Below are 25772 nucleotides of genomic sequence, written 5' to 3'. Positions count from 1 at the left end.
AAAAATATTAAAATCATTCAAAATATATTCGAAGGTTAAAATATTCACCTTCCGAATTTATAAATTAACCTTCAACATTTAATGATTAATATTAAGTAATTTAGATAAGAGAGGAAAATTAAGAGATAAATTTTTACATAAGAAATGAAAAGTACCTATTCCTACTCTTTCGCAAGACAGTTTTTTCTAGGAAAACTAGCAGTCCCAGAATATTTTTAGGTTATTGTTGTTTGACGTGTTTAGGGACATTCTCACATATTCATTTTTTATCCGTTTTTTAGAGTGCGTGATCAGGGCTCATTTTCTCTTTTCACATTCCTGTAAAATCCACTATAGGTGGCATCCACTATGTACCTAGACTTCTGACAAATTTCAAGATTACAGCTGCATCATACCCAGACTGGTTTAATCTCAAGTAAGCAACAATCTCTTTTCCAAAAAAAAAATGGGTAAATCTTGCGAAACTGAGTAGAGTGGCTCATGTTCTTGAAACTGCCATAACTTGAAATCACTCTTTAAAGAGAAAAGTAAACAATAAAAAAAAACAAACGATAAATGTGTTCGCTTTTAATCGCTATTTTCCTTTTGATATCTTTAAACATTGGAAAAAAAATTCTTGTAAGCAAGGCTAACCAACAATTTAAAACAAATAAAAAATTGGAAACTTTTTAAAGAATTTTTTATTAAAAACGCTAAACTTTCCACAGAAAAACTTAAAAAAAAGTTTTTTTTTTCAATAATTTTTTTGTATTTACCCTTACCTGTCCAAAAATGATTTTTAATTTAATTTGCTATTTTTTTTTTTGTTTATTCCTAAAAGGGAAAACGAATTTTAAATTAAAAAATTAAAAATACAAGAGAAACGCTCCTAAATTTTTTCGAAAGAGAGAAAACATTATGGGTTTTAGATCAAAAGGGAAAAAGAAAACAAAAAATTAATTTCGCGAAAAAACAAAGAGCAAAAGCAGAAAAAAAAAAACAAAAATATTTTTTTAATTTATTAATTTTTTTCTCTCTTTTTAACTCTTCTCAAAACCTTAGTATTGTAATCAGTCTTAAAAATTAACCGACAAGAGATAAGATATGGAACAGAAACAGGAGCAAGACACACAGAAACGAAAACTTCAAATTGTTTTCTTTTATCTTTTTCGAGTACAAAAAAACAAAAGAAGAATGCACAAAGCAACACACAAGAATCCTCAAAAGAAAATAATTTTAATTTCTTACACTTGTTTTTCTCATTTTTCTCTCTCATTTTGTTTTTGTTTTTTTTTTTATTGTTTTATATCTTAATACAATAATAACATAAAATGGCATGCTTTATAAATTATTTTCCATACCGAAATATTAAAAAAAAAAAACAAGAAAACATTTTGTAAAAACAACAGTAATTAAAATTAGGAGCCGTCCAAATTACTCTGGGATACGCACAGAAGTGTTTTATTAAATTATATTCGTATAGTTTTTGAACATGAAGTGTCAAAAGTTTTAACTCAAAACTCTTTGAACCTTTGGATTTGCACTAATAGATGAATATGTCATGGTTATTATTCTCTCAATTCTAAATTCTATCGCAATACGCTCTTATTATGCAGCAGAACAATTTTATTGACTGACAATTAATTTAAATTGAGAACTGTCGGAATACGTTGATTTTGACAGTTTTAGATTGATTATCTTAAATATGACGGAATACGCCAAATTTTATAAATTTTAAAATTCAAATTATGTTCATCAGATGTTATGAATGAAATTACAAATATTTTTTAACTATTTTTCAGGATTTTGCACTAGAATAAATTCATGTTGAAAACAGAATATTATCCATATTCTGCAATTTGGAAAAATAAAAACAAATCATCCTTTATCGGCTGTGTATAATGAGAAAAGAAAATAGTGAATAAAAAGAAAATGAATGATGTTAATTGTTTTTCCAAGTCCATCCTCTTGCATAACAATATTATAAAGAGCTTAATTTATATATATAATTTAATTTTATATATAATTCATTACGTGGGTTATACATAAAAGTATTGCTACTTGTACCCTTCTCTGAATACAAAGGGTTCTGGAAAATAGTTCTGCTACTTTTTACATTTGTTTATTGAGTTTTTTTAAATGACGTTCTCCTTTCCATTTAAGAATGTCTAAGACCTGTTGATTTGGCTGTTTTCTTCTTTTTTTACTTTCTTTCCATCTCTCCAACAAATTTCAGAAAATACGTCAATTCTCTGTCATTAATGAAATCAAGACAATTGTAATCGTTGTCTAAGCGTCATGTACGTTCTTATACACCTCAAATAAAATAAATAATCGTTCTCATAAAAATAGAACATCGTCCTCATTATTTAGATTGAAGTCTATTGTTGACATAAGCTTTTGACTTAAATTTGTCTTAAATCTAAAAAGAAAGTGTGTTATAGACTGCTTTGAGCGTATATACAGCTCTTCTTTTATGCTTTTCACATATATTCTCCTATAATAATGAAACTTATTATGTAGAAGAGAGGGAGTGAAAACCACATAATAAATGCAATGCATTCACCAGACGCGTGTGCGTTTAAATAGGCCTATATTGTTACAGTACAATGTAGAGATTTGGCATACTAGTTCTTGAATTTTCTAAAAAAAAATTATATACGGTTAAAACTTTGTAATTCCCTCCTTACAAACCAAATTCAAAAGTTGTTCTCTTAAATTTTCTTTATTTTTTCAAAAAATTTTTGAAAATAATTTCGAAAACTTTAAGAATTTCTTAAATTTTCAAAAAATAGATATCAAAAAGTAGAAAAATTTCTTCTTTGTAACGGAATAAAAAACAATTTTTTTTCTTGCAAAAGGATTTAAATGTAGGGAAAACTTCTTAAAAAATTTTTCAACCTTAAATAATTTTTCTTAAAAAACATTTTCCACTTTATGATTATTTTTAAATTATTCATAATAGCTATGTTGTTCATATTTAATAAATGTGAATAATATTTTTTAAAAAACACGAAATGTAGGGTACATCAATAGGAGTTTTTTTTTTTGAAAGAAAATATCCATAAATTTGCTACTTGATGCGTATATGTCAAAATATTTGATACTCGTATCTGTAGAACAAAACGTAAACCTTAAAATGAGTGTCTTACTCGTATGTGCTCTCATACTCTTATATTTTTGAAGAACAATTAAATGTAGTTCAGTCTTATTTCTTTAAAATTTTATCAAAATTTACCTGTAATAATATACGGTAAAAAAAAATAATTTTCATATAACTGTTTGTAATTTGAGATGCTTACTCAATTATAAAATTTTTCCATCATAGTCGTTGATAGCGTAACTCTTTATGGTAGATATAATAGGGAGATTATCGTAAAAATTATTTTAATAAACTTAGTTTAACATCATACATCTGTTGCAACACAGTTTGACACTCATACTATTAATACTTCACTATATTTTGACAACACTTATACTTCAAATGCAAAATATTCTTTTAACATGATTTTGTTACTTAACTGTCAATCTCGTCTTTTATTAAGTTTCTAGCTATAAGAGTAATCACAGTTGAAAATATATAAAATTTAATAATATTCTATCCGAGCAGCTCAGTTTTTGTCAAAATGTTAGTTAACCGCTTTGTCCATTTACCTCTTCAATTATTAAGTAGTCTACAGTTTATTGTACGAGTTTAAACAAGTCACACGAACTTCATATATATAAAAGAAAAATTTCTGTGTGTTTCTGTCGTACGCTTACCTTCATTCATCACCAGACTTGACGATCTCCACAAATTCTATATTTTACAAATATACTTCGCGTTCCATTTGGAAGTATAAAACACCCTTAAACTACTCCAGTATAATTAAGATGAGTTTTTTATACGCAACGTTGCCATTTTTCTTATGCAAATTATCTTATATTATTTATATCTATTATATTGGGAGTGAAAATAGAAAATTAACTTAAAAATTTAAATATTAAAGATTTGGCGAATAATTACCATATGTAAAACTTCAGAGTCATCTGTCGGGATAAATTAATATCTATTCTTCCTCAATCAAGTAGTCTCCTTCAATATTCTTTTAGGCAAGCTGCTTTAGTTGGAAGTGATTGATTTTTGTAACCTGAAATTTTTAGGACGCATTCAATTTTAAATAATACATAAAAATATTTTGTTGTTGAACTCTTGAAAAAGTTAAAAATGTTGCTAATCAAAAATTCTCTCCTTTAATATTTTTTTAAAATAGGGACCAATGCGGTAATATCCTCCTTCGGATCTATAATGTGTAATGTTACCTACTCTTAAGAATCTGTGATGAATATTAAGAAGGATGCAAGATTATGGTATTTTTATCCATTATTTATGAGTTCCTATATAATAATAGAGAAAATTTATCAAAAATAAGGATGAAATTATGATTGGCATTTTTTTTTTTCGTAAAAATTTTTTATATCTAAATAATGATTTTAAAGCATCTATAAAAGAATTTAAAATAATGGTTTTTTTCATATAGAAGATTTATCAATTTTTCATATCTATATAAGAATTAATAATCTTGTTGGTAAAGCATTAATGGGTTTATATTGTAGAGAATCTAACACATATAACTTCTAAATTAATGTAAGTGTTATTTGATATTTTCTTATATTGCAGCTATTCCTGTTACATGAAAATTATTATTTCAAACAACTCTGACCTATTTAGGGGTAATTTTTGAATGAAACGGTTTTTTCTTTAATCCGGTACTGGTTACGTAGCAATACAAACTAACCTACATATACAAAGATTTTCAATTTGATTTTCATTTTTCATTTCAAAATGTAAAAACAAAATATCGGAATAAATTGTGCGTAACTTCTTTTAACTGCTGTTTTACATAAACTGGTATAAATGGCAGTGTCCTACATTTAAACATACCATTAGAGTGACGTATCCCCTTAAATGGAACGCTGTTATTAAATTATTAACCATGCCTACAACAACAAATTTATTAGTCATTGTTTTAAAAAGTCTTTTTATAATGTGGCCTCATACATAAATTTGATGATCTACTAAAAAATTCATATATATTTAGATAATTCTAAAAGCTATTGGTCTTCTAAGCTATTGTCTACATATTAATTAAATTTTATCTAGAGAAATAAAAAAAATAATTGATTGTATTCAGTAAAATGTTTAATTTTTTTATTTTTATAGCCTTCAGACAACTTTTGACATTAAAAATGAACACATAAACAAGCAATTTTTTTAATTTTAATCAAAATCAATTTCAAATTATGCTACAACTTTTATACTAAAATTAATTAAAATGAAATTTTATTAGACTTTTAAATGTAAATGATAACAATGGCACCAAAATCTTGTTTTTATAGGTTTGAAAGCCCATTACTCGGAGAATTTTGAGAGAATTAAGTAATTTATGCAATAAAATCGAAATTATTAATGAAAGAGATAAAATATAATACAAAATGTAAAGAAAGTCTTTTCAAAATTAGTTAATTAACTTTTAATATTTTGTGGGGGTAGCCCTTAAATTTGGAACAGCTCAAAGTCTGCGTTTCATAGAAATAATAAATTTTTCTATATCAATTTACTCCGGAAATTTGGACAATTCTTCTGTTATACATTTTATAAGGTCACTTTTGGATTTCGGTAGCCTTTTCGCGACAATTTTCTTTAAGTGAGCCCACAAATTCTCAATTAGATTTAGATCAGAATTTTGGGATAGTGTGTCGAGCAGTGTCGAGTTTTGGGCATAAGGCAAACAGCTTTTTACAAAAAAAGATTTTTGCTTTACGTCGTTATCACGATAAAATTTATAACGACGAATAAAACTAAATTTTTCAACTCTGTTTATCAGGTTCATTTTAAAAATGTCTAGATATTGTTGCTGAAGTCTACCACCAAGTGACAACATATACAACCACAAAACATTACAGACAATTTTCCAAAATTAATGGTTGGTATAGTGTTTTTGTTATTCCACAATTCATCCACAGGCTGACATTATATAGTATCTGTTTTAATTCTACCACTTAAATAATACCGTAGAGTTAGTTATTTTCCCACAAGATTTCATTGCAAACCTAATGCACTCTTGATCTGTTCTAATACTGTCACCTATTTTTATATCGGTCAGCTGTCCGATGTGTTGTTTACATCTTATGTTGTAATATCTTATGTTGTTATATTATGTTGTAGATTTTAAAATATTGAATTGTGCAGGTATATGCTAGCCATAGCTACTACAGTATTCGTCAGATTGTCATTGAATTTATATTACTTTATACACATTTGTCTTCAAGTTCCTCTCTACATGCAAATATTACAAGATTTATGACTTTTATTTAAAATATTATTCATTCTACATTTACGAATCTGTTGAAGGAAGATCTGTTGATATTTAATTTATATTAACTTCAATTTTATTCGGCTGTAAACCAATTTGATGACTCAACATAATTTTATGTGTATACATTAACATACATAAGTTATTTTAATTTTAAAACTCGAAGTTTTCAGCAAGTCATAAAAAAAATATGAAAATTTCCTTTATAAATCATCATTCAATTTTAAATGTTATTAGTTTGAAATTTTTCAAATTTTTGAAATTTACTACACTTTATTGCATAACAATAAACAAAAATATAAATTGAATCCAAAAACTACGAGACCTTGAAGATGGCATTATTCAAACCAAAAAATCGATAAATTCCGCTTAATTTTCTTTACAAAATTCATAAAAATTAAAATTGAAAAAGAATTCAATTTCCTTGTATTTTTACTTTAAAATTTAACAATCCTAAAAAAAATTTTCCAAGTGAATAAATTCTTTATAAATCCTTTTAACACTATTCCCTTTTTAAGTCATGAATTTTGCCAAAAAGTGTAAAAACTAAAAACAACATACAAATTGTCCTTGGAGCTTTACAAAACAAAAAAATTCTTTAACACTTTCACATCATGAATCTGTGTAACAGTTCGTGTGTCCATATGTATGTGTGGTTTTAGTTACATACACAAATAGATTTGTAACACATTTATGGATTTGATATGTAAGCCCGTCAAAAGAAAACAAACAAAAAGTTATACACAGAAAACCATTGAAACTCTTATACGAGTATTCAGTTTGCTTAAATAAAATTTAATTCTATTGTAACTTGAGTAAAAATTTACTTCAAAATTTTTGAAAAATTTAAGGTTTTCGAATAACTTCTCAATCTGTATTTATGGAATACTTACTTAGATTTCGCGCTATTGTAAATTTCTTTACTGGACATTGTCTGGCATTTACTGCCAATACTGGTTGTGCGGCGTCGCAATTGTCTTGGTAACCCTGCCCAAGCGTTACTGAGGTAATCCTGCTCAGGAACGTTTCTTGATCGTTCGGGAACTTCAGTCTAATTCCTTTGGAGATATCTTCAGTTTTATACTTGGAATAGATATATTATAGGCGGGAGCGTGGGAAGGCTACAATAAGTCGCGAATGGCTGCGGTGGCCTGGAGAATATGTCCTCTTGTCCCTTAGAATCTACCAATCTACTTAGATTTCTTTCCGCTTGCCAACATGAACGAAATTTTGTTTTTTTTTTTTCTCCCACGTGGATTGAACAATGAATACTTTTTGTTATCTATGCTCTGCCAACTCTTTGTTACTTAGGTACTTATCATCCCTTATCCTGTAAACCGCTAACTATCCTGGGATGAATTAAACTTGGGATAACTAATTCAAATTTATACAGATGACACTCTGCCTTTTTATTTCTTGGTGAATTTTCCTGCGTAGCCTTGTTTTAATGTTTTTTGCCATCAAATTTTATTTATTCTAGTACTTTAGCATATTCACAGTTATTGAGGTACAAGAATTTAAATCCACAGCTTCTTATTGTACAATAATATTCTAAGTAGATTTAATTCTAACTTGTAAAAATTTTCATAAGAACGAATTCATCATTTACACAACTTCAACTCGCTGCACTCCCCAAATTTGTTTCAAAACTCAAATACACAATTTGCGCATATACACAAATTTCTAATAACACTAAAAAAGCAAACCATCTTACGGTCTTAATCATCTTAAATATTTCCTTATTACGTTTTTTTTTTCCTTTTTTATATTTTAAGCCCCTTAAGGATATTTTTAAGACTGAATTCATTTTTACATCATAAATATAGCATAGACTTATTATTTTATTTATTTGTAAATAGAAAATACTCCTTATATACTTACTGAAGGATTTATATTTATTCTATGTCAAAAATTTATTAGAATTTTTTTATTATTTATGTGAATAAGGGAGTTTCCTCTATAATTAAAAATATGACAAAATGTCTACTTTAAGAATATTACATTCGATTTCCTATACTTAAAATTCTATATTTTTGATATAAAAAATTTTTATAGTAAAATTGTTGATCGCTATAAGATAATGTGCACGAAACGAAATCCGTTTTGACCCTGAACTGATGTAATACACAGTAATGATAACGAATATTTTTTAAATTAATATTAGTAGTATAAAAAAAATTAAGAATTTTATGACTTGTAAGTCACTGAAATATTAAGGTTATTGTATTTACAAAAACTTTGATATGACAATTTCATTTTCATAACCTTAAAATTTATTCAGTGTGGATAACTGGCGAATTTTCAATTAATTCTGCTTTTTAAATTTAAAATTTTTATTCCTAAACTTTGAGATAATTTTGAAAATGTTGCTTTGATATAATTTTTCCTTAAACGTGCGGTCAGATTGACCACAGAAAACTATGCATACTAAATTTAAAAAATTTCGGTAAATTTTTGTTTGTACACGTTGGGTCCAATGTAAAATGCAGGTAAAATGAGCACGCCAAAATTGAACATATAGAGTTTTTAATCGCCTCGACCCATAAAATCTTTTGTGATTCATAAAATGATTCCAAAGGTTCGGAGATATTACCGAAAGCGTTACAAAACCCCGTCCAAAGCACTCTAGTCTTAAGCGGGTCACAATCTTGCACTCGGACAGCAGATGCTCTGTCGTTTCATTCTCTTCTAACACAAGGCAGTACAACTCACTGTTCAACATTCTTTCCACGTGAACCATGGACAGACAATGTCCAGTGAGCACTCCAACCACAAGCTTCAAGTTAGAACGACTAAACAAAATCAACTTCTTACCTTGCTTCTTGGAAAGCTCCATAAACTTCTTGCAGTTCACCATTCCTGCCCATCAACTTCACCGGACACCAAAGCCATTCATCAAGGGTTTGAAGGGACGTCGTCCCCGGCACCCCAAACCAAAATTCAGACCCGACAAATGGAGGTGCCATCTTCCTACTAGCCAGCTCTTCATTCAAGGCTGTAAACTGTTGTACCCAGCCAGAGCTTCGAGGATATCTACGGACTTCCTAATTAAATTTGATGTTACCAAATCGGACTGAAGTTTCAACAAAATAACGATCCTGTGTTTTCTAAGGTTCCTTCTGATATACTCGCGAACCGAGTCGATGGTTGTATTTGTAGTCCTTAAATCGATGAATGACAGAAATATCAAAATGTTTACACCAAAATTTCAAACTGTATTTCAAAACTGAAATTTAATAGAAATTTAATTGATTTGAATATTATGATTGAAATTTCAAATCCAATGTCCTAAAGTTCTTCAAAGCATCCTAAGTAATAAAAATATCATTACACATCACGTGCCATTTAATGGGCTTTATAATGTAAACCTCCCTTGTAATAAACTTAATTAATAACATAAAGGACGTGCTCCCATTAAATGGTTTCAATTATCATAACATTCAAATAACACACACTCACACAACGTTTAGGTTTTCAAATAGAGAAGCAATTAAGGAAAATATGGTTTTCTTTTTCTCTTTTAATAAAAATATTAAAAATAATTTTTGAATTAAATTATTATAAAATTATTCTTGGGTAAAAAATTAGTATATTTTTGGGTTAGAATTTGTTTTTAAAATAAATATTTAAAAAAAACTTAACAAAGTCGGCAAAAAAAAATAAAAACTAAAACAACCCTTTAAAAAAATTATCAAAGTCAAGGAAGAAAAATTTTTTTTTTTTAGTTTTTTTTAGCATTTCTGTTTTGGGAACCATTACTAAGTAACACATAATTCTTTGTTTAGCAAAATAGTCCCTTAAGTCCCAAAGTTATACAAACTGCAAATAAAGTTGTGATTGCTTCTCACTTCCTTTTAATATTTTTCATATTTTTTCATAGTGAAAGATTTTTTTGTTCTTCATTTTGATAATTTAGTTTTAAATGGAGACACAAAAACAAAAAAAAATTGTAATGCTTGTTTTATTTTAAAGAAAATTTTAACAGAAAGTTTTTAAAAAGATAGTGGAATCCTTTTTAATATAATAAAAATTATTTATGGGTATGCGGCTTTTTAATTAAACAAATTCAGTTACAGAATTTTCTCTTCGAAAAATTCTTCTATGTGTTATTGTCGTCTGTCCCATGAATAAATTATATTTTAACTATAAAGAAGCCGGAAATAAGATTTTCCAAGAATTTAAAGCCAAATAAGCAAATAGGAAGTAATATGTTATACATATACTAAAATTTGAAGAAATGGTTTGTTACTGACAACTACATTGCATAGAAGTTATGTGACATCACCATATTTCAAATGTTTTCACAAGTTTTTACGTGTGCATATTAATTTCGAATAAAACCACTTTCTTGAGTTGATAAACTTTTTTGGCACGTTGTAGATTGTAGAATTTTGGCACGTTGTTGAGTCCAATTAGGTGCGAGACAAAACCATACAACACCCCCTCAAGACCCACCCTCCTGATGAGTTCGAGCAACTTAGAAGGGCCGGTAGACCTAAGCTCCGCCGGTCATAATTTCCCAGAAGCCCCTTAGCCTGTCGAAGTCGTGGAAGATACCCCCAACGCTCCGAACGCCGCCTCTCCATTTTCTTCCTTAATTCTCCTCGAATCGTATGTGGTCCGTTTCCGCAGAAGGGCTCTGGCCCAGGTAGAGATGTGTTTGCTCCCTTTTCGCAAACGGGTCCGCCGCCAGGTTTCCTTCTACGCTAGTGGGGTTAGTCCCAAAATAAACTCCATTGCCGCAGTTAGACATGGCTTTATAGCCCCAGTGATGCAGACGCATGCAAGTCTCTACAAACGTTTCAGGTTCCTTCTTGTTGCCTCGAGTGTAACCGTTCTGCTCTAAGCCACTGCCCCGTATGTAAGGAGCGGCACCACCATCGTGTTGTAGATCCACCTCATGATATACGGGGAGCATTCCCACGTTCTACCCGAAATGGCCCTGCACACCATGAGTATCCGGGTAGGCTTTGCCCCTACCACTTATTCGTGTCTTCACCAAAGAATCCCGCTGTCAAATACCACACCAAGGTTCAACTCCCGTTTCCTTTCTACCGTCTTTCCGTACACTTGTATAGTGCGCGGATGCTCTAGTGAAGGGCAACAGAGTGGTCAGGCTAGGATTGAGTTTCAGCCTGTGTCACCTGCAGGCCTCTTTGCACTATGTCGCAAAGACCCTCCTCAAACTTCCCCCTAGCGATGATAACAATATCATCAGCGTATGCGCTCAAGTAGGCCATCCACAACCAGACACCACATCAGTGGAGAAAAGACTCCATTCTGTGGACAGGTCCTACCCGTGCATATGTTCACCGTGCTCCGCCTGACTACAGTTTCTGTGCCCCTTGTAGTGAGTATCCTGGACATCCAAAGCGAGGTCCAGAGTGTAAGTCGATAATGTACCAGATCTTTTAACGTATATATAATTTTTATTTATTTATTATTAACTATTTTAGAATGAATAGTGATCTACAGCGTCCATAAAAATTTATTAAAACTCACTTTAAAAAGCCTGCAATTTTTATGCATATGTTCCACAAAATGAAATTAAAAACGCAAATTTTAAGTTATCCAATTACACTAAACAAATAAAATAAGAGTATGATTATGTATGTGTGTACATAATAATTCTTCACACAGGATCACTGTAGCAGCAAATTTCAATTTATTTTTAAAGTATATGTACGTATTTGTCAACTCAGTTAAAATTAAATGTTTACTTAAATAAAAAACAAATGCATAAATCGTTCAATCAAATAAAACTAAAATTTAAATTAAAAATTTTATTTTTTTTTATTAACAATAAACTTTAAATAAATATTATAAATTGAAAATTTTCAGTTTTTTTCGACTATTTAAATTTTCTCTATAAACACATACATGCACACATATTATTTATTTATTATTCTTTGTATATATACATACACTTTATAACTGCACGTGTGCAAGAGAAGCTGCGAACTTGTCATCATACAAAAAACAAAATATATTTTCCTATTCGTGATTTTTCTCCAAAATAAAAATTTATTCGGAGGAATAACGTTCCCCAAAGGAAGTTAAAAAAATAAAATATATTTTCTCTTTTACTCTTTCAACTTGTTTGTGACTCTGCATGAATACATGAATACATCCGGCCGGAATGATAACAAATTATTTTGTTGTGCATGAAAAATCTTGTTTTTTTTTTATTTAAAATTTTTTGTTGGTTCTTGTTGGTTTTTTTGTTGTAGTAGTAGATTTAAAAGCAATCAATTTAATTTTAGAAAGAAAAAAATAACAATATAAATTTGTAGTATTAAAAAAAAAAACAATTTAAACAAGGGTTGACTTTGAAAAAAACCGTAATAAATTCAACATACGCGGAAATTTCGCGGTTTAAAAAGATTAAATTTTAGGGACATTAATCTTTATGTAAGTGTATTTTGTAAGTATGTACCTAATTATATGAGGATCTTAACACTAATGCTCAAGTTCTGCTACGACAGTTAAAGAGTATAATGAAAAGTTGAGGTTATTGTCGTTCGATTAAAAATAATTCACGTTTTTCAATTTAACGGTAAATTCCATAAAGAAATATATTTTTTTCCTGCCAATATCCTATGTCATAAACAAATCTTTTCCGGCCTATGTCATAAACGGACCCAGGACTAACATAAAGAGATTATTATATTTTAAAAACTAATATAGGTATTAATATGAAACATATTGTATATAGTTGTAAACGTGTAGCAGTATACTGTGTCCAATAATTCTGTAGACGGGTAGGAGTATTGGTGACGAATCTTAGCACCCGAAGTTATATTAACTTGCCCATTCTTTTCACATGAACCATGGAGAGACAATGTCATATGAGCACTTCAACTACCAGCCTTATGTCAAGACGACTCAAAGAGCTTCGTCTTCGCTTCCTGAAGGGCTCAACAAACTTCTTGTAATGCATCATTCCTGAGAACCGACTTCTGCAGTCACCTAGGCCAGTTATCAAGGATGTGGAGGGGAATCGTCCTCGGCATCTCAAGCAAGGTACAGGCCCGAAAAATAGTTTAATATCTGCTTTAAACTGTTGTATCTAGTCAGAGCTCCGAGGACATCAACAAAATCCCTTATTAAATTTGATGTTATCATATCGGACAAAAGGTTTTGCGTTTCCTGAGGTGCCTTGTAATACACTCAGGAGCACATTAAGTCGTAAGCCTCCACCTGGAAAACCTAGGAGGAGATTGCACTTCCTTTTAGTGGAGCTTAAATTTGTGTTGTAAAGGTAGATTCATTAGATTTGAATGTCATGTATCCAGTTATAAGTCAGATACTTTCAAATATTTCTAAAACAAATTTTTATACTCAGATTCTTAAGTGCAAGGTATAATTCAGTCGGTTTAGTTTAGATCGACCAAAATGTTTTAACTTTTTTTTTTTTTTTCAATTCAATTTTTAGCCTGATTTCAATTTTTCACAATTATTAATTTTTCATTTGAATCCATTCTTGTCTTCATCAATTCTCATTCTTTATGATATTATTTTTCTTTTTGAAACTGATATACACATAAGACATAGCATATAAGTGCACTCATATATCTACACACACTTGTCTTACACACAATCTTTAAAAAATAAATAATGATTTTTTGAGAACAAAATGATGGTTAAAAAGATTTTTTTTTCTCTTCATTTTAACATCACTTTATTTTCTCTTTGTATCGTAATTTAATTTTTTCTTTTTACAAAATGATTGTGAAGTGTTGAAAAAGTTATAAGACAAAAGACGAAAAGATGAAACACATAAATCATTAGATGCTCTTATGTAATATTAAAAAATGTAAATCCTTCATAAAATTTAAAAGGTTTAGGCAATAAGCTTTCAATACAAAAGCGCATTTAATTCGCTGAAAGTCAGTAATGATGTCGAAAAAAAACAAAATCGATTTTAAATCGGTGTATTGATCACTAAAAATCTCATTTTATCTCATATTAGCATTATTACAGAAAATTTTCATATTTTGTTGCCAAATATTTTTTCAAAATCCACTTTAAATTCAATTTTTTAAGAATATTTTCTTTTTTATTAAATATATTTAAGGAATTTGTTTTTAAGATAACAATAAAATAAACGCTATTTAAACATGTTAAGGGTTAAGATAACATTGAGACAAAATTATAAATTTTGGGAGCAAGAATATAAGCTACTCTTTAAATTTTAAAAGAAAAAACTCGCTCAATTCATGTTTAAAATGCCATTAAAGCTCCTCTCTTACAATTTTCCTTCCCGTCTCCCATTCCACCTATAACTGCTGATTTTAGTTATAGTAACTGATAATTATAGTAACGTTTACGAGTATTGGTTATACTAAATGTCTGTAATAAGCAATTGTCGGATATACGAGTATGTTTTAAAGGGAAATAATAAATTTTCTTATTTAACTTTCTAATTTCAACTTCCTTTTGCAATTCATTTAATTCAACATATGTATTACGTATCAAGTAAGAAACAATTCAGTAATATTTTGGAAAACACTCAATTCAATTGACAAAATGACGCAATTAATTTAAGTAAAAAATTATGAAATTTTAATGCCATTGAGAAATTTCCCTATATATAATTTCAATAAAAATTATAATGTCGGCAAAATAAATGAGGATAAAATCCTCATGGGAAAAATTATTTCATTTAAGAATATTATTTAGATTTAATGTATGTATGTAAGTATATGAATAATTTAGAAAAATATTTTAGAACTTCGTTTTTTCTTACAATAGCAAAATATAAATAAGGTTCCCATAAGAGATTTGAGTGCTATGTAATTTTTAAATATTATAAAAATCAAATTTATTTCAATTTCATTTTCAAAAAATTATTTTAAAATCAAATTAAAATTGAATGCGAATTTTGTACAATATAAATACAATTTACAATATTTATCAGATTTGTTAATTTAAATTACCTTTAATATCTGCCATTTTAAAGAGTACTTGACGTAGTAGGTATATGACAGAGGTTCGATGAATCGAATGAATCGCTTCAGTGTTGACTACAAATTTGAACTAATTTCAAATTGAAATTTAACAAATTTTTATATGTAAGTTCGAAATCTCATTTCCTCTTGAAAAATATAATGTACATACAAACACATTTTATGTGATTTTAATTACACATTTAGTATGAACATTCAAACAATTTGTTTATTTCTATTAAATCTTTCAATTTGACTAACTTAATAATAAATTTCATATTTGTAATGTGTACGAAATCCATAATGTTTATGTTGAAAACAATATTGAATGCTCAAGGAAAAAAAAGGGTTAAATAAAATTTTATTTTTGACATTTTCATTACTTTTTCTTTCAATTCAATAACATTCATTTTTCATTTTAAAAAGTTTCCCTTTTCAAAACGATGCGGTTTTCTGTTTGACATTTTCTTTCTTTGTTCTTTTAGCACCTTTCAAGAACAAAAACCACTTATTCCTTCATCCTTTTATTGAAACAATATAATAATTTTTAATTCTATTTGAAGTTATTGAAAAAGTTATAAACATTTTGAATTTAAAAATCAATTTTATAAAAATATTATAAAAAAAATTTTGTTTTTAACAGGAATTTTTCATTTAAAATTTTAAATTTTACATACTAACTCTTTTGAATGAAAAATTTAGTTATTGCAATTCTTAGTAAGGACGCTGATTAGTTTGTGATGTCATGAAGTCATAACATGTAGTAGCATGTTTTGACGCAAATTGTCCGGGAGAGAAAATTAAATATCGAAATTTAGTTCTTATTTAAATTCTTCAAAGACAGCTTTAAACGATAAAAAACACTTGTTAAATTTAAACTATCCTAGTTAGTATATTTCTACTCTAACCAGACGAATTATGTAAATATTCAGTACGTAACAAACTTACTTTTGTTCATTCACTGCAGTGGTCGAAAAATTTATATTGTGAATTCGAAATTAATAGTGACTACTTGGGAAAAAATGGTTCGCATCCAAGATTTAATATTTTGAAATTTTCAAAACACGTTCGTATTTTTGATCGCAATTTCAAGTAACTTTCCAGTGTACAAATATTTTATTTTAAACCCGTAATTACCCTATAATATTTATTGAAAATTAATAATAATCTTGTTGTTCTCTTTTTCAGATTATTTGAAGAACATGCTGATCTTCTTGGTATGTTTTCAAAATTTAAAGAATTAAAAACAAAAGAGCAACAAGCAACTTCTGAAGAATTAGCCGAACATGCAAATAAAGTAATGGAAACATTAGATGAGGGTATTCGAGGTTTAGATGATTTAGATACATTTTTTGAATATTTACATCAAATTGGTGCTTCCCATCGTAAAATTCAAGGATTTAAAAGAGAATATTTTTGGGTAAGTAAATTCTTTTTTTAATTTCGCTCTATTTTTAAATTTGAATTTGTATTTTGTAACATTTGACAATATTAACAATGACATTTTAAAATTTCAAATAACACACACACACATGCATACATTCATATTAATAACAAGGTTATTAAAATTGACATTTTGTATGAAAAATCAATTCTAAAAATACAAAAGTATACATAAACAACTTTTCTATTATAACGGAACACTTATAAACCAAAAAAACTTTTAATTACGAGCAATTATTGTACTGTTGCGAAGAGAAACTTAGAAAATAAAAGAAAATTACATGAGAATGCTAGCCGGGATCATTAAAACTTTTTTACAACATTTATGAATTATTTTTTTAATTAGTGTTCACTGAATTAAAATTTACAACCAAAGTTTTGGTATAATTTTTAACTCTTTTCTTTCAACTATAAAACTTTTAACTATGTTATCATTAAAATTAAATTGAATTTTTAAAATAATTTTTGGAATACAATAGCTATGTGAAATAAATAATAATTTAATATAAATCCGTTTTTGGGATAAAATAGTAGGCCTTTTCATAAATGCAGTATATCGGGAAAACTGCACTACAGTGGAATCCGCTTATAGTCACTACTGTTTATAGTCATAATTCGGTTACAGTCAACAATTTCGTTGTCAACATCTTTTTTATTATATTTTCATGTATTTTTATTTGTTTATAGTCACAAACGTTTATAGTCACATACGGTTATTGGATCGTATTTTTTGTGAACCATATTGCTTAATTCATATATTTCACGTCGCTTATAGTCACATACTCTGAACGCCTTTTTTTTTTAAAGCGGTAAGTAGCTTTACTACCTACTTTACGGCAAATAGTTTAATTACAATATTTGTTGTCGAATTTGTAGCGGCAAATGTTGTAACTTAAATATTTTTTTCTGTCACTTTTGTGTATGTACATACATAGGTACATTATTTCCACAACAAAAATTTGTCATTACATACATGTAGACGTTAGATTTGATTCCTTAAAGAATTTTTTGAATATTGTTTTGTTTTAACATACGTACTACATATGTAAGTATGTATATGAATTTTTTGTTTTTGTTTTTCTTTGCGTAAAGCAAATGGGTTTTTTATTTATGTACGTACATAATCATATATGTAAGTACTTAATTTAAAATTAAATTTAAAAAAAAATAAAGTTTTGAGTTTTATTTATAAATTTTTTTTTCTACTGACGCTTATAGGCATATGATGCTTATAGTCACACATTTTTATGAAATTTTTTGTGTGACTATAAGCGGACTCCACTGTATTTTTAAGTTCATAAACAAAATGTTGCTAACCTAATTTATTCATCAGTATGGCAAATTTTTCGCAATATTATAGCGAAAGCAGTTAAATATCATAAAGTTTTTAGATTTAGTTCAATAGTTAAAAATATATTGCACATTTTTATACCCTGCACTTCGTGAAGGGTATATTAACTTTGGTATGGAGTTTGTAACTACTTGAAGGAGTCATCTGCGGTATGGACATATATATATATTCTTGCTCAGCGTAAAATTCTGAGTCGATTTAGACATGTCCGTCTGTCCGTCCGTCCGTCCGTCCGTCCGTCCGTCCGTCCGTCCGTCCGTCCGTCCGTCCGATCGCACGATAACTCAAAAACGAATAATGCAATCGACACCAAACTTTCACAAGTTTTTTCTTTTGTGCCAAGGACGAGCCCTATTGTTATTGGACTAATTCGGACAACGGGTTCGGGTAGCTGCCATACAACTCAAAGAGTTTATTTTAAATATTTCAAAAACTAATAAAGGTATAAATATAAAATTTTGTATACATGTGTCCAATTATATTCTGCACATGCTCTAAAAATTATAATGGGATAACTGCACCGGTTCGGGTGGCTGCCATACAACTCCTACAGCAAATTTTTTATATTCGGCAAAATAATAAAGTCAGATTCATGAAACTTGGCAGTCATGTGTCCAATTATAGGTCAAATATATTTCTGAAGTTTTAGAGGAATCGCTTGACAGGTTCGGGTACCTGCCATACAACTCCAGAAGCTAATTTTAAATATTTGGAAAAATAATAAAGTCAGATTCATGAAACTTGGCAATCATGTGTCCAATTATGGCTCAAATATATTTCTGAAGTTTTGGTGGAATTGCTCGACAGGTTCGAGTAGCTCCCATACAAGTCTAAAAGCTTATTTTAAATATTTGGAAAAATAATAAAGTCAAATTCATGAGACTTGGCAGTCGTGTGTCCAATTATAGGTCCGACATATTTCTAAAGTTTTGGTGCGATTGCTTGACAGGTTCGAGTAGCTCCCATGCAAGTCTAAAAGCTTATTCTTAATATTTGGAAAAATAATAAAGTCAGATTCATGAAACTTGGCAGTTGTGTGTCCGATTATAGATCAGATATATTTGTGAAGTTTTGATGGAATTGCTTGACAGGTTCAGGTACTTGCCATACAACTCCAAAAGCTTATTTTACATATTTGGAAAAATAATAAAGTCAGATTCATGAAACTTAGCAGTTGTATGTTGAGTAATAGGTCACATATATTTCTGAAGTTTTGGTGGAATTGCTTAACAGATTCGAGTAGATCCCATACAAGTCTAAAAGCTTATTCTTAATATTTAAAAAATTATAAAGTCAGATTCATGAAACTTGGCAGTTGTGTGTCCGGTTATAGATCAGATATATTTGTGAAGTTTTGGTGGAATTGCTTGGCAGGTTCAGGTACTTACCATACAACTCCAAAAGCTAATTTTAAACATTTGGAAAAATTATAAGATCAGATTCATGAAACTTGGCAGTCGGATGTCCAATTATAGGTCAGACATGTCCGTGAAGTTTCTATAGAATGATTTTAGAGGTTCAAGTAATTGCTACACAATAACGAAAGGTGCAGGGTATAATTCAATCGGTTTATACCGACTGAAACGTTTTTACTTGTTTCAGTATTGCGTTGCGCAGTTATTGTTTTGCAGCATTACATTTACGAAAATCTCTAGTCTCATCAACCCTCATATTTTTAAATAGTTTTTGTTTAAAAACTTGTATTTCGCCTTTTGTATAATTTATTTCTTCCAGTTTCACAAATATAAATATTCAAAACAGAGTGCTAATTTGTTATTCATACGAAATGTGACAAAGAATGACAAAGTTTTCCCAAAAAAAAAAAAAAAAGTTTTGTAGATTCCGTAAAACTTTGAAAGTTTTTTTTTTTCCATGGTTTTATTAAAAATTTTAAATTTTATAAATTCGAGAAGAAAAAAAAAACGATTCAAAAGGAATTTATTTCTTGAATAAGAAAACTTTTGGTGTTAAACTGTGAGAGTGTTATACAGTTAAGAAATTATCAAGAAAGAACAATATTATGAAGCTTAATTATCATTATGGATGAGTTTTTTTGAATTTATTTTAATAGATAACTAATTTAAATAACCAACAAAATAAAAAAGTTTGTTATTTATAAACATAGACCCGATTTTTAAAGTAGTTTCTTGACAAACTTTAAAATTTTTTCAAAGGAATTGTCAAAAATCGCTAATGACAATAATTAACAATATAAAAGCAACAAAAAAAAGTGGTATAATTTGAAGAACTTCACATATCGGAAGCGCTTATAAGCAACACGCTTACAAAGAAAATTCGCTTTAACAAAATCATCAATTTTAGCCTCATTTTTTCGTACACATTTACATATGTAAATTTACGGATATACACGTAACGCGGAAAAATGCAAAACTCCGTGTCTACTTTTGCAACCCCTGAAAATTTTTAAGTCAAAGTAGCATATTTTGAACTGACAAATTTTTAGATGTCAAATTATAATATCAGTTGGTTTTCATACATACATAATACATATTACATAGTTTGTTTTGAATCAAAACAATATTCGTGTTTGGGATAAGTGCACATTAATTGTATGCGAACTTTTTGTAAATGAAAAACTCAGTTAAATTCAACGATTTTTTGGTAAAAAATCAGTGCGTATATATTCCTGTTCTACAGTATGAGCCAGTATTCTAACACACTTTTAGACTACATGAAATTTGTAAACCTTCCGGCAAAGAACTAATGACAGGAGCCTTCAATTAAAATTAGCGAAGATTGGTTTGTATTGCAATTAAAATTAGTGTTAATTAATTAATTAATTAAAAAATAATTACGTAAAAAATTTATTACATTTTTATAACAAAAGCTTTAAAAATTATATTTATTTATTAAAAAAAGCTCTTTAAATAATTTAGAAAACGTGTTCTTTAATTTTATTTTAATATTCAATATTTAAAAAGTACTATTCGCCTAAACATATAATTCTAGTCTACTATGGTATTATATTAATAAATTTTGTCATATTTCTATATTTATATACATAATTCACTTTACATAAAATTTAAAACTCAAACTTAATTATAACTTATTCATTTTTGAGTAACTTAATATCTAATCAATCTCTATCACGATAATCTACGAGTAACTAATGTTATATAATATCTTAATCAGTAATCAATGAGCGTATACAACATTAATATCAGTGAATATTATAGCGTAGTTTGAAACTGTTATTCCCAATATTGCATCTAGAGCTCAAAACACATAACAACTTCAATTCCACTCTTATTAAGAAATTTCAAAATGTTGAAAATCTAGAATAGTTCTTCCCAAAATCTAAAATTTCGAGTTTTTTCTTTTCTTTTTTCATTAGAATTACCGTGATTTTCAGTCTATAAAAATTTTTTCAAAATTTTTTTAATCATTTATATTTATATGTTATCTGCAATTATAGATTTTATGACATCTTGATGATATTGAATATTTGTATATGTTGTTAAAAAGTTTGGTGTACAATGTTTATCCGAATCAATACCAGAACTAACAATTCCCCATAAATGATAACGATCTTCATCATAATTATAACGTTTTTTAACAAGAAAACCGCCGCCACTATCACCCTGACATGCTGATTCACCTCTAAAACCAACTGCACAAAATTTTTCACCAGTTATTTCTTCTCTATTATTTCGATTAACTTTATCTTTACATTGACTATTACTTAATGTATTCAATTCAATTGCTAAAAGTTTTGAACTAGATTTTTTGTCTGGTGATGTAGCACCCCAACCAACAACCCGTCCTAATTTATTTGCTTCAATATCATATTTACCATATGGAAACCAATCAATACATGCTGGTCTTGTATGATCATTAAACATTAATTTTCGTTCTAAAACAATTACTGCAATATCATGCCGAAAAAAAGCCTGATTATAACTGTAAAAGAAAAAACAAATATTATAAATAAAAATAAAAACTAAATATAATTAAAAAATCTTACGTTGTAGGTATATGAATTTTTTTAGCAGCAACAAATTGTGCATGCCTTTCAAATGAATTATAATCACGATAACGTTTACCAGATGCAATCATGTAATCCCAAATAGGATTTTGTTTATGTTGTTCTTCATTATAAAAACAATGTGCTGCCGATATAACAATATTAAAATGTACAAGTGTACCACCACAAATTTGTTCAAATTTTCCAGTACCGGTATTGTTTGCATAAATACCAACATGCCATGGTACATTAACAATATCAATTGATTCCCCATTTGAAACTAATGGTATTATATTTGGTTTTTCAATATCAAGTTGACCACATATTAATGCACACTGATGATCAACTTTACGATCCCATTTCCCCTCTGAAACACATTTTATTTCATCGGGACTTTGAAAATTTGTTTTTTGATAGCCAAGTTTACAATTGATTTTTACTATTGATCCTTGTTCTAATGGTTTATCGCATGGTATTTTACGACTACCTAAGAAGCAATTGAATTCAACAGCATTTTCATTTTGAACAACATTCATAAAATGTTCTGGTGCACATGGACTTTTTATAAAAGAGTAATCCAATGTTCTAAAAGTATAAGAAAATACGACAGTGATTAAGTTTTTTTTCTAATTCCGGCCGTTTAATATTTTTACTTACTTTGTTGCTTTAAATTTTTCTAAATTTTCTCTTATGAATTCTTGTTGTCGGCCAAATGGTTCAATGTTATAATCAATACAAGCGGATATCACATACGGATCATAGAGTATATTATTTTCCAATTCTACTATTGCAAGCGCATCATCATCATATCGTCCATTACGTTTCGTTAACCTACAAGAGTTCAAGGTGAATTAGTTTTAAAATTACAGCGAGATTACTATGTGTAAGTGCAATGCAAATTTTGAAAAATCTTAATGAATTCCAGGTTTATAATAACTAGAGTTCATTCAATTATTAATGATTTCTTGTTTACAAATTTTTATATAGAATCACAACCGTTTTTTGCTTATTCAATAATGGATTCAATTATTGATATTACATTTAAATGAAAAATTTATATTTATCTGCCGGTTGAGGTATGCTGGTTGATAATCCCTAACTTACACTTGCGAAATAATTTTGTAAATATAAAAATTGTCTTAAAATATTTTAACACGCGCTTCATTTCACAATTAAAATTAAAATTGCTTTTCTTATCACGAAACTAGTTTTGTCTATATAAACAAACAATCACCAAAATACAAAATTCTATCGGAAAGCTTTTTGATTTTAGTACAGTGACATAATATGTATATTTTTTTTTTTTTTTCTTCTTCACTCCTAGGAGGAGTATAGGGCTACCGTAGTTTTATTTATATTAATTATTTGAGGTTATTAATATTTACTGTTTATTTTTCTTAGTTTTTAGTATCGAATATTATGAATATTTGAAAATTACTTGTTTTTTAATATTTATTAGTATTGCATATTAAGTTATATAATATTGAATATAATTTTTTATAGTGACCTGACCGGGGTTTGAACCCGAGACCCTTCGCAATCTATAACAATTTCTTATCTTGAAACCCAAATTTTGAAATCTTAAATTCTTCAACGTTATCAACAAAAACCAAAAAAAAAAAAAAGTACCTGTTATCATAGTGCATTGCTCTAACTACCAATGTTTGTGGATCGGGTTCAACAGTTTCCAATTGTAGATCATGTGGACGATATTCAAGAACACAATTAGCGGTTGTTAATAATATTTTCGCATTTAATATTATTCCAGGACAGGATGTTGTTATTCCTTTCATTTCAATATACCATTTATCTTTGAGACCCAACGTAATTTGATTTGGTGTGCCATCACAAACATCTTCACATTCCATTGGTGGTTCAGACCATTTACCAGAATATGTACATCCAATTTTTTGTTCACTTATATTTTGTTTACTTGCATAACCATAACGGCAATTAATATAGGCTTTAGTATTCACTTGTATTGGATTTAAACATGAAACCGGTTTACGAATAAATAAATATTCGCATACGGTTTTAGTACCAATTTTATAAATTTCTTCATTCGAACAAAATGTAAAACGATTACGTGCACCAAATATTTGTAATGTTTGTGTTACAATTAATAAAATAAATATTAATAAATTTAAAAACAACATCATATTTATAGGCACAACTAAAATGTAATTGAAAGCTCTTGAAATTGAAGGACAAGTGTGACGTCATATAACAATTTTTCTTTTTTTTTTTTTAATTCAGAACTCAAAAGTTGATAATTAATTTAAATAAAATTTGCTCTATAAAATATTAACACTCTTATTTTATTGACACTTGATCATCAACTGATCCTAAACTTGAAAAATTAAAATTCTCAAAATTTAAAAAATAAAAAAAATAAAAACATAATCTAAAACAACATATAAAATTTTCTTTCTTTCTACTTGTACTTGAATTATCATTAATAGCTCTTATAACTATATAGTTTTAAATAGAGTCGTTTAATTAACGTACACCTGCCTTTTCATACACACTACATTTTTAATCTATAAAAATTGTATGTTTGTTCAAAAATGGCATAGCAAAATAAAAACTAGTTTATGAAGACATTCTGGCGCTTATTATTTATTGTTATTGAACAGAATTAAATAAAACCAGATTTTCTTAATAAAATGATAATTACAAGTCATTATATTGTTGACATTATACATATGCCTATATATACATGTATGTATGTATATATGATATAGAATGCAAAATATAGTTACTATACATACGTAGTATTAAAATTTATTTAAAAATGTAATAAAAGTCACGTTTATAAGAAGCAATATAAAGTTATTTAATAGCAATAAAAAAAGGTTTATTTAAATACAATACCGAATATTGATTACATTTTCCATCCGATCATCATAGTTATATTTATAGAAATAATAAAGATTGAATGAAAAATTGGATGGTGAGAGTACTTTATTTGTTACCTATAAGGTACTCTCATCACCTTTCATGCAATTTCAACATAAAGAGACTGGCGCCCGAGCAAAGATCTCAAATTAATAATTTCATAATTATTAGCAAGAGGAAAATGAACGTTAAATCAATTCAGTTTAAAGTGACATTTCACCATAAAAATATTTTACTGCCGCCCGAAAAATGGTTTGAAATCAATAATTTTATATTATAATTTGACATTTGCCCTATAAAATCAGAGTGAATAGCGGCCAGCCGTTATGAAGTGTTTCGGTTTTACAGTCCACTAATTGTAAAAACAAATAAATTAGCAAAAAACAAAAATATATATAGGCAGGCAAAAGATAAATTTAGTTCACTTTTCCAACATAACTCGTACTATTATGATTAGTTGTCTTACTTAAAAACTCTCTTAAGATGAGTAATACCATGTTGAACTATAGTATAGTAAAATAATTGAAGTTAAGAAAAATAAGGAGTACGAAACGGTGGAGGAGTACGAAATGGTGGAGAAGTTATTGTGGGAATGCGAAGCGATAGCTCGCTTACAACTGAGATTCTTCGGAGGGAGCTTTATGACCGCAATGAAAGTCTCGCAGCTTGGAGTTGCTACTATACTGCAATTTGTCAGGGGCCTAGGTGTAGTGCTAATGTAAATTGGAATGTTTTTAAATCATAATTTTTAAACACTTAAATTCTTGATTATAACAAGATCTTCATTTAAAAATTGAAAGCCTATTATGTAT

The 25772-nt window shown here is 28.3% G+C and overlaps 2 protein-coding genes across 11 annotated transcripts in view; one reads left to right on the top strand and one right to left on the bottom strand.

Moving 5' to 3' along the window:
* The window catches only part of LOC129619200 (neuroglobin-like), a 208290-nt gene that overhangs the window by 151202 nt on the left and 31316 nt on the right, over window positions 1–25772 (top strand). For all 10 annotated transcript variants that reach the window (XM_055534325.1, XM_055534333.1, XM_055534329.1 and 7 more), the window contains one exon: window positions 16472–16703. In XM_055534325.1, coding sequence (XP_055390300.1) covers window positions 16472–16703 — 232 coding nt within the window. The remainder of the gene's footprint in view (window positions 1–16471; window positions 16704–25772) is intronic.
* LOC129619199 (modular serine protease-like) lies at window positions 20968–24388 on the bottom strand. The gene is made up of 4 exons (XM_055534323.1): window positions 23692–24388; window positions 22720–22893; window positions 22063–22647; window positions 20968–21998 (listed from the first exon to the last, which is right to left on the bottom strand). The coding sequence occupies exons 1-4, from the start codon at window positions 24219–24221 to the stop codon at window positions 21491–21493; spliced, it is 1797 nt and encodes a 598-aa protein (XP_055390298.1). The 5' UTR covers window positions 24222–24388; the 3' UTR covers window positions 20968–21490.

The sequence above is a fragment of the Condylostylus longicornis genome, unplaced genomic scaffold (genome assembly GCF_029603195.1).
Source record: "Condylostylus longicornis isolate FDR11 unplaced genomic scaffold, ASM2960319v2 ptg000011l, whole genome shotgun sequence".
Lineage (NCBI taxonomy): Eukaryota > Metazoa > Arthropoda > Insecta > Diptera > Dolichopodidae > Condylostylus > Condylostylus longicornis.
This window is presented reverse-complemented; position numbering and strand designations above follow the sequence as displayed.

Bases quoted from the DNA above. Each gene is read 5' to 3' on its own strand.
- LOC129619199 (XM_055534323.1), bottom strand. From the start codon at position 24,221: ATGATGTTGTTTTTAAATTTATTAATATTTATTTTATTAATTGTAACA. The intron at 22,894-23,691 runs GTACTTTTTTTT...GAACTCTTGTAG, and splicing joins GCAATGCACTATGATAACAG to GTTAACGAAACGTAATGGAC. The intron at 21,999-22,062 runs GTAAGATTTTTT...TTTCTTTTACAG, and splicing joins AAAATTCATATACCTACAAC to TTATAATCAGGCTTTTTTTC.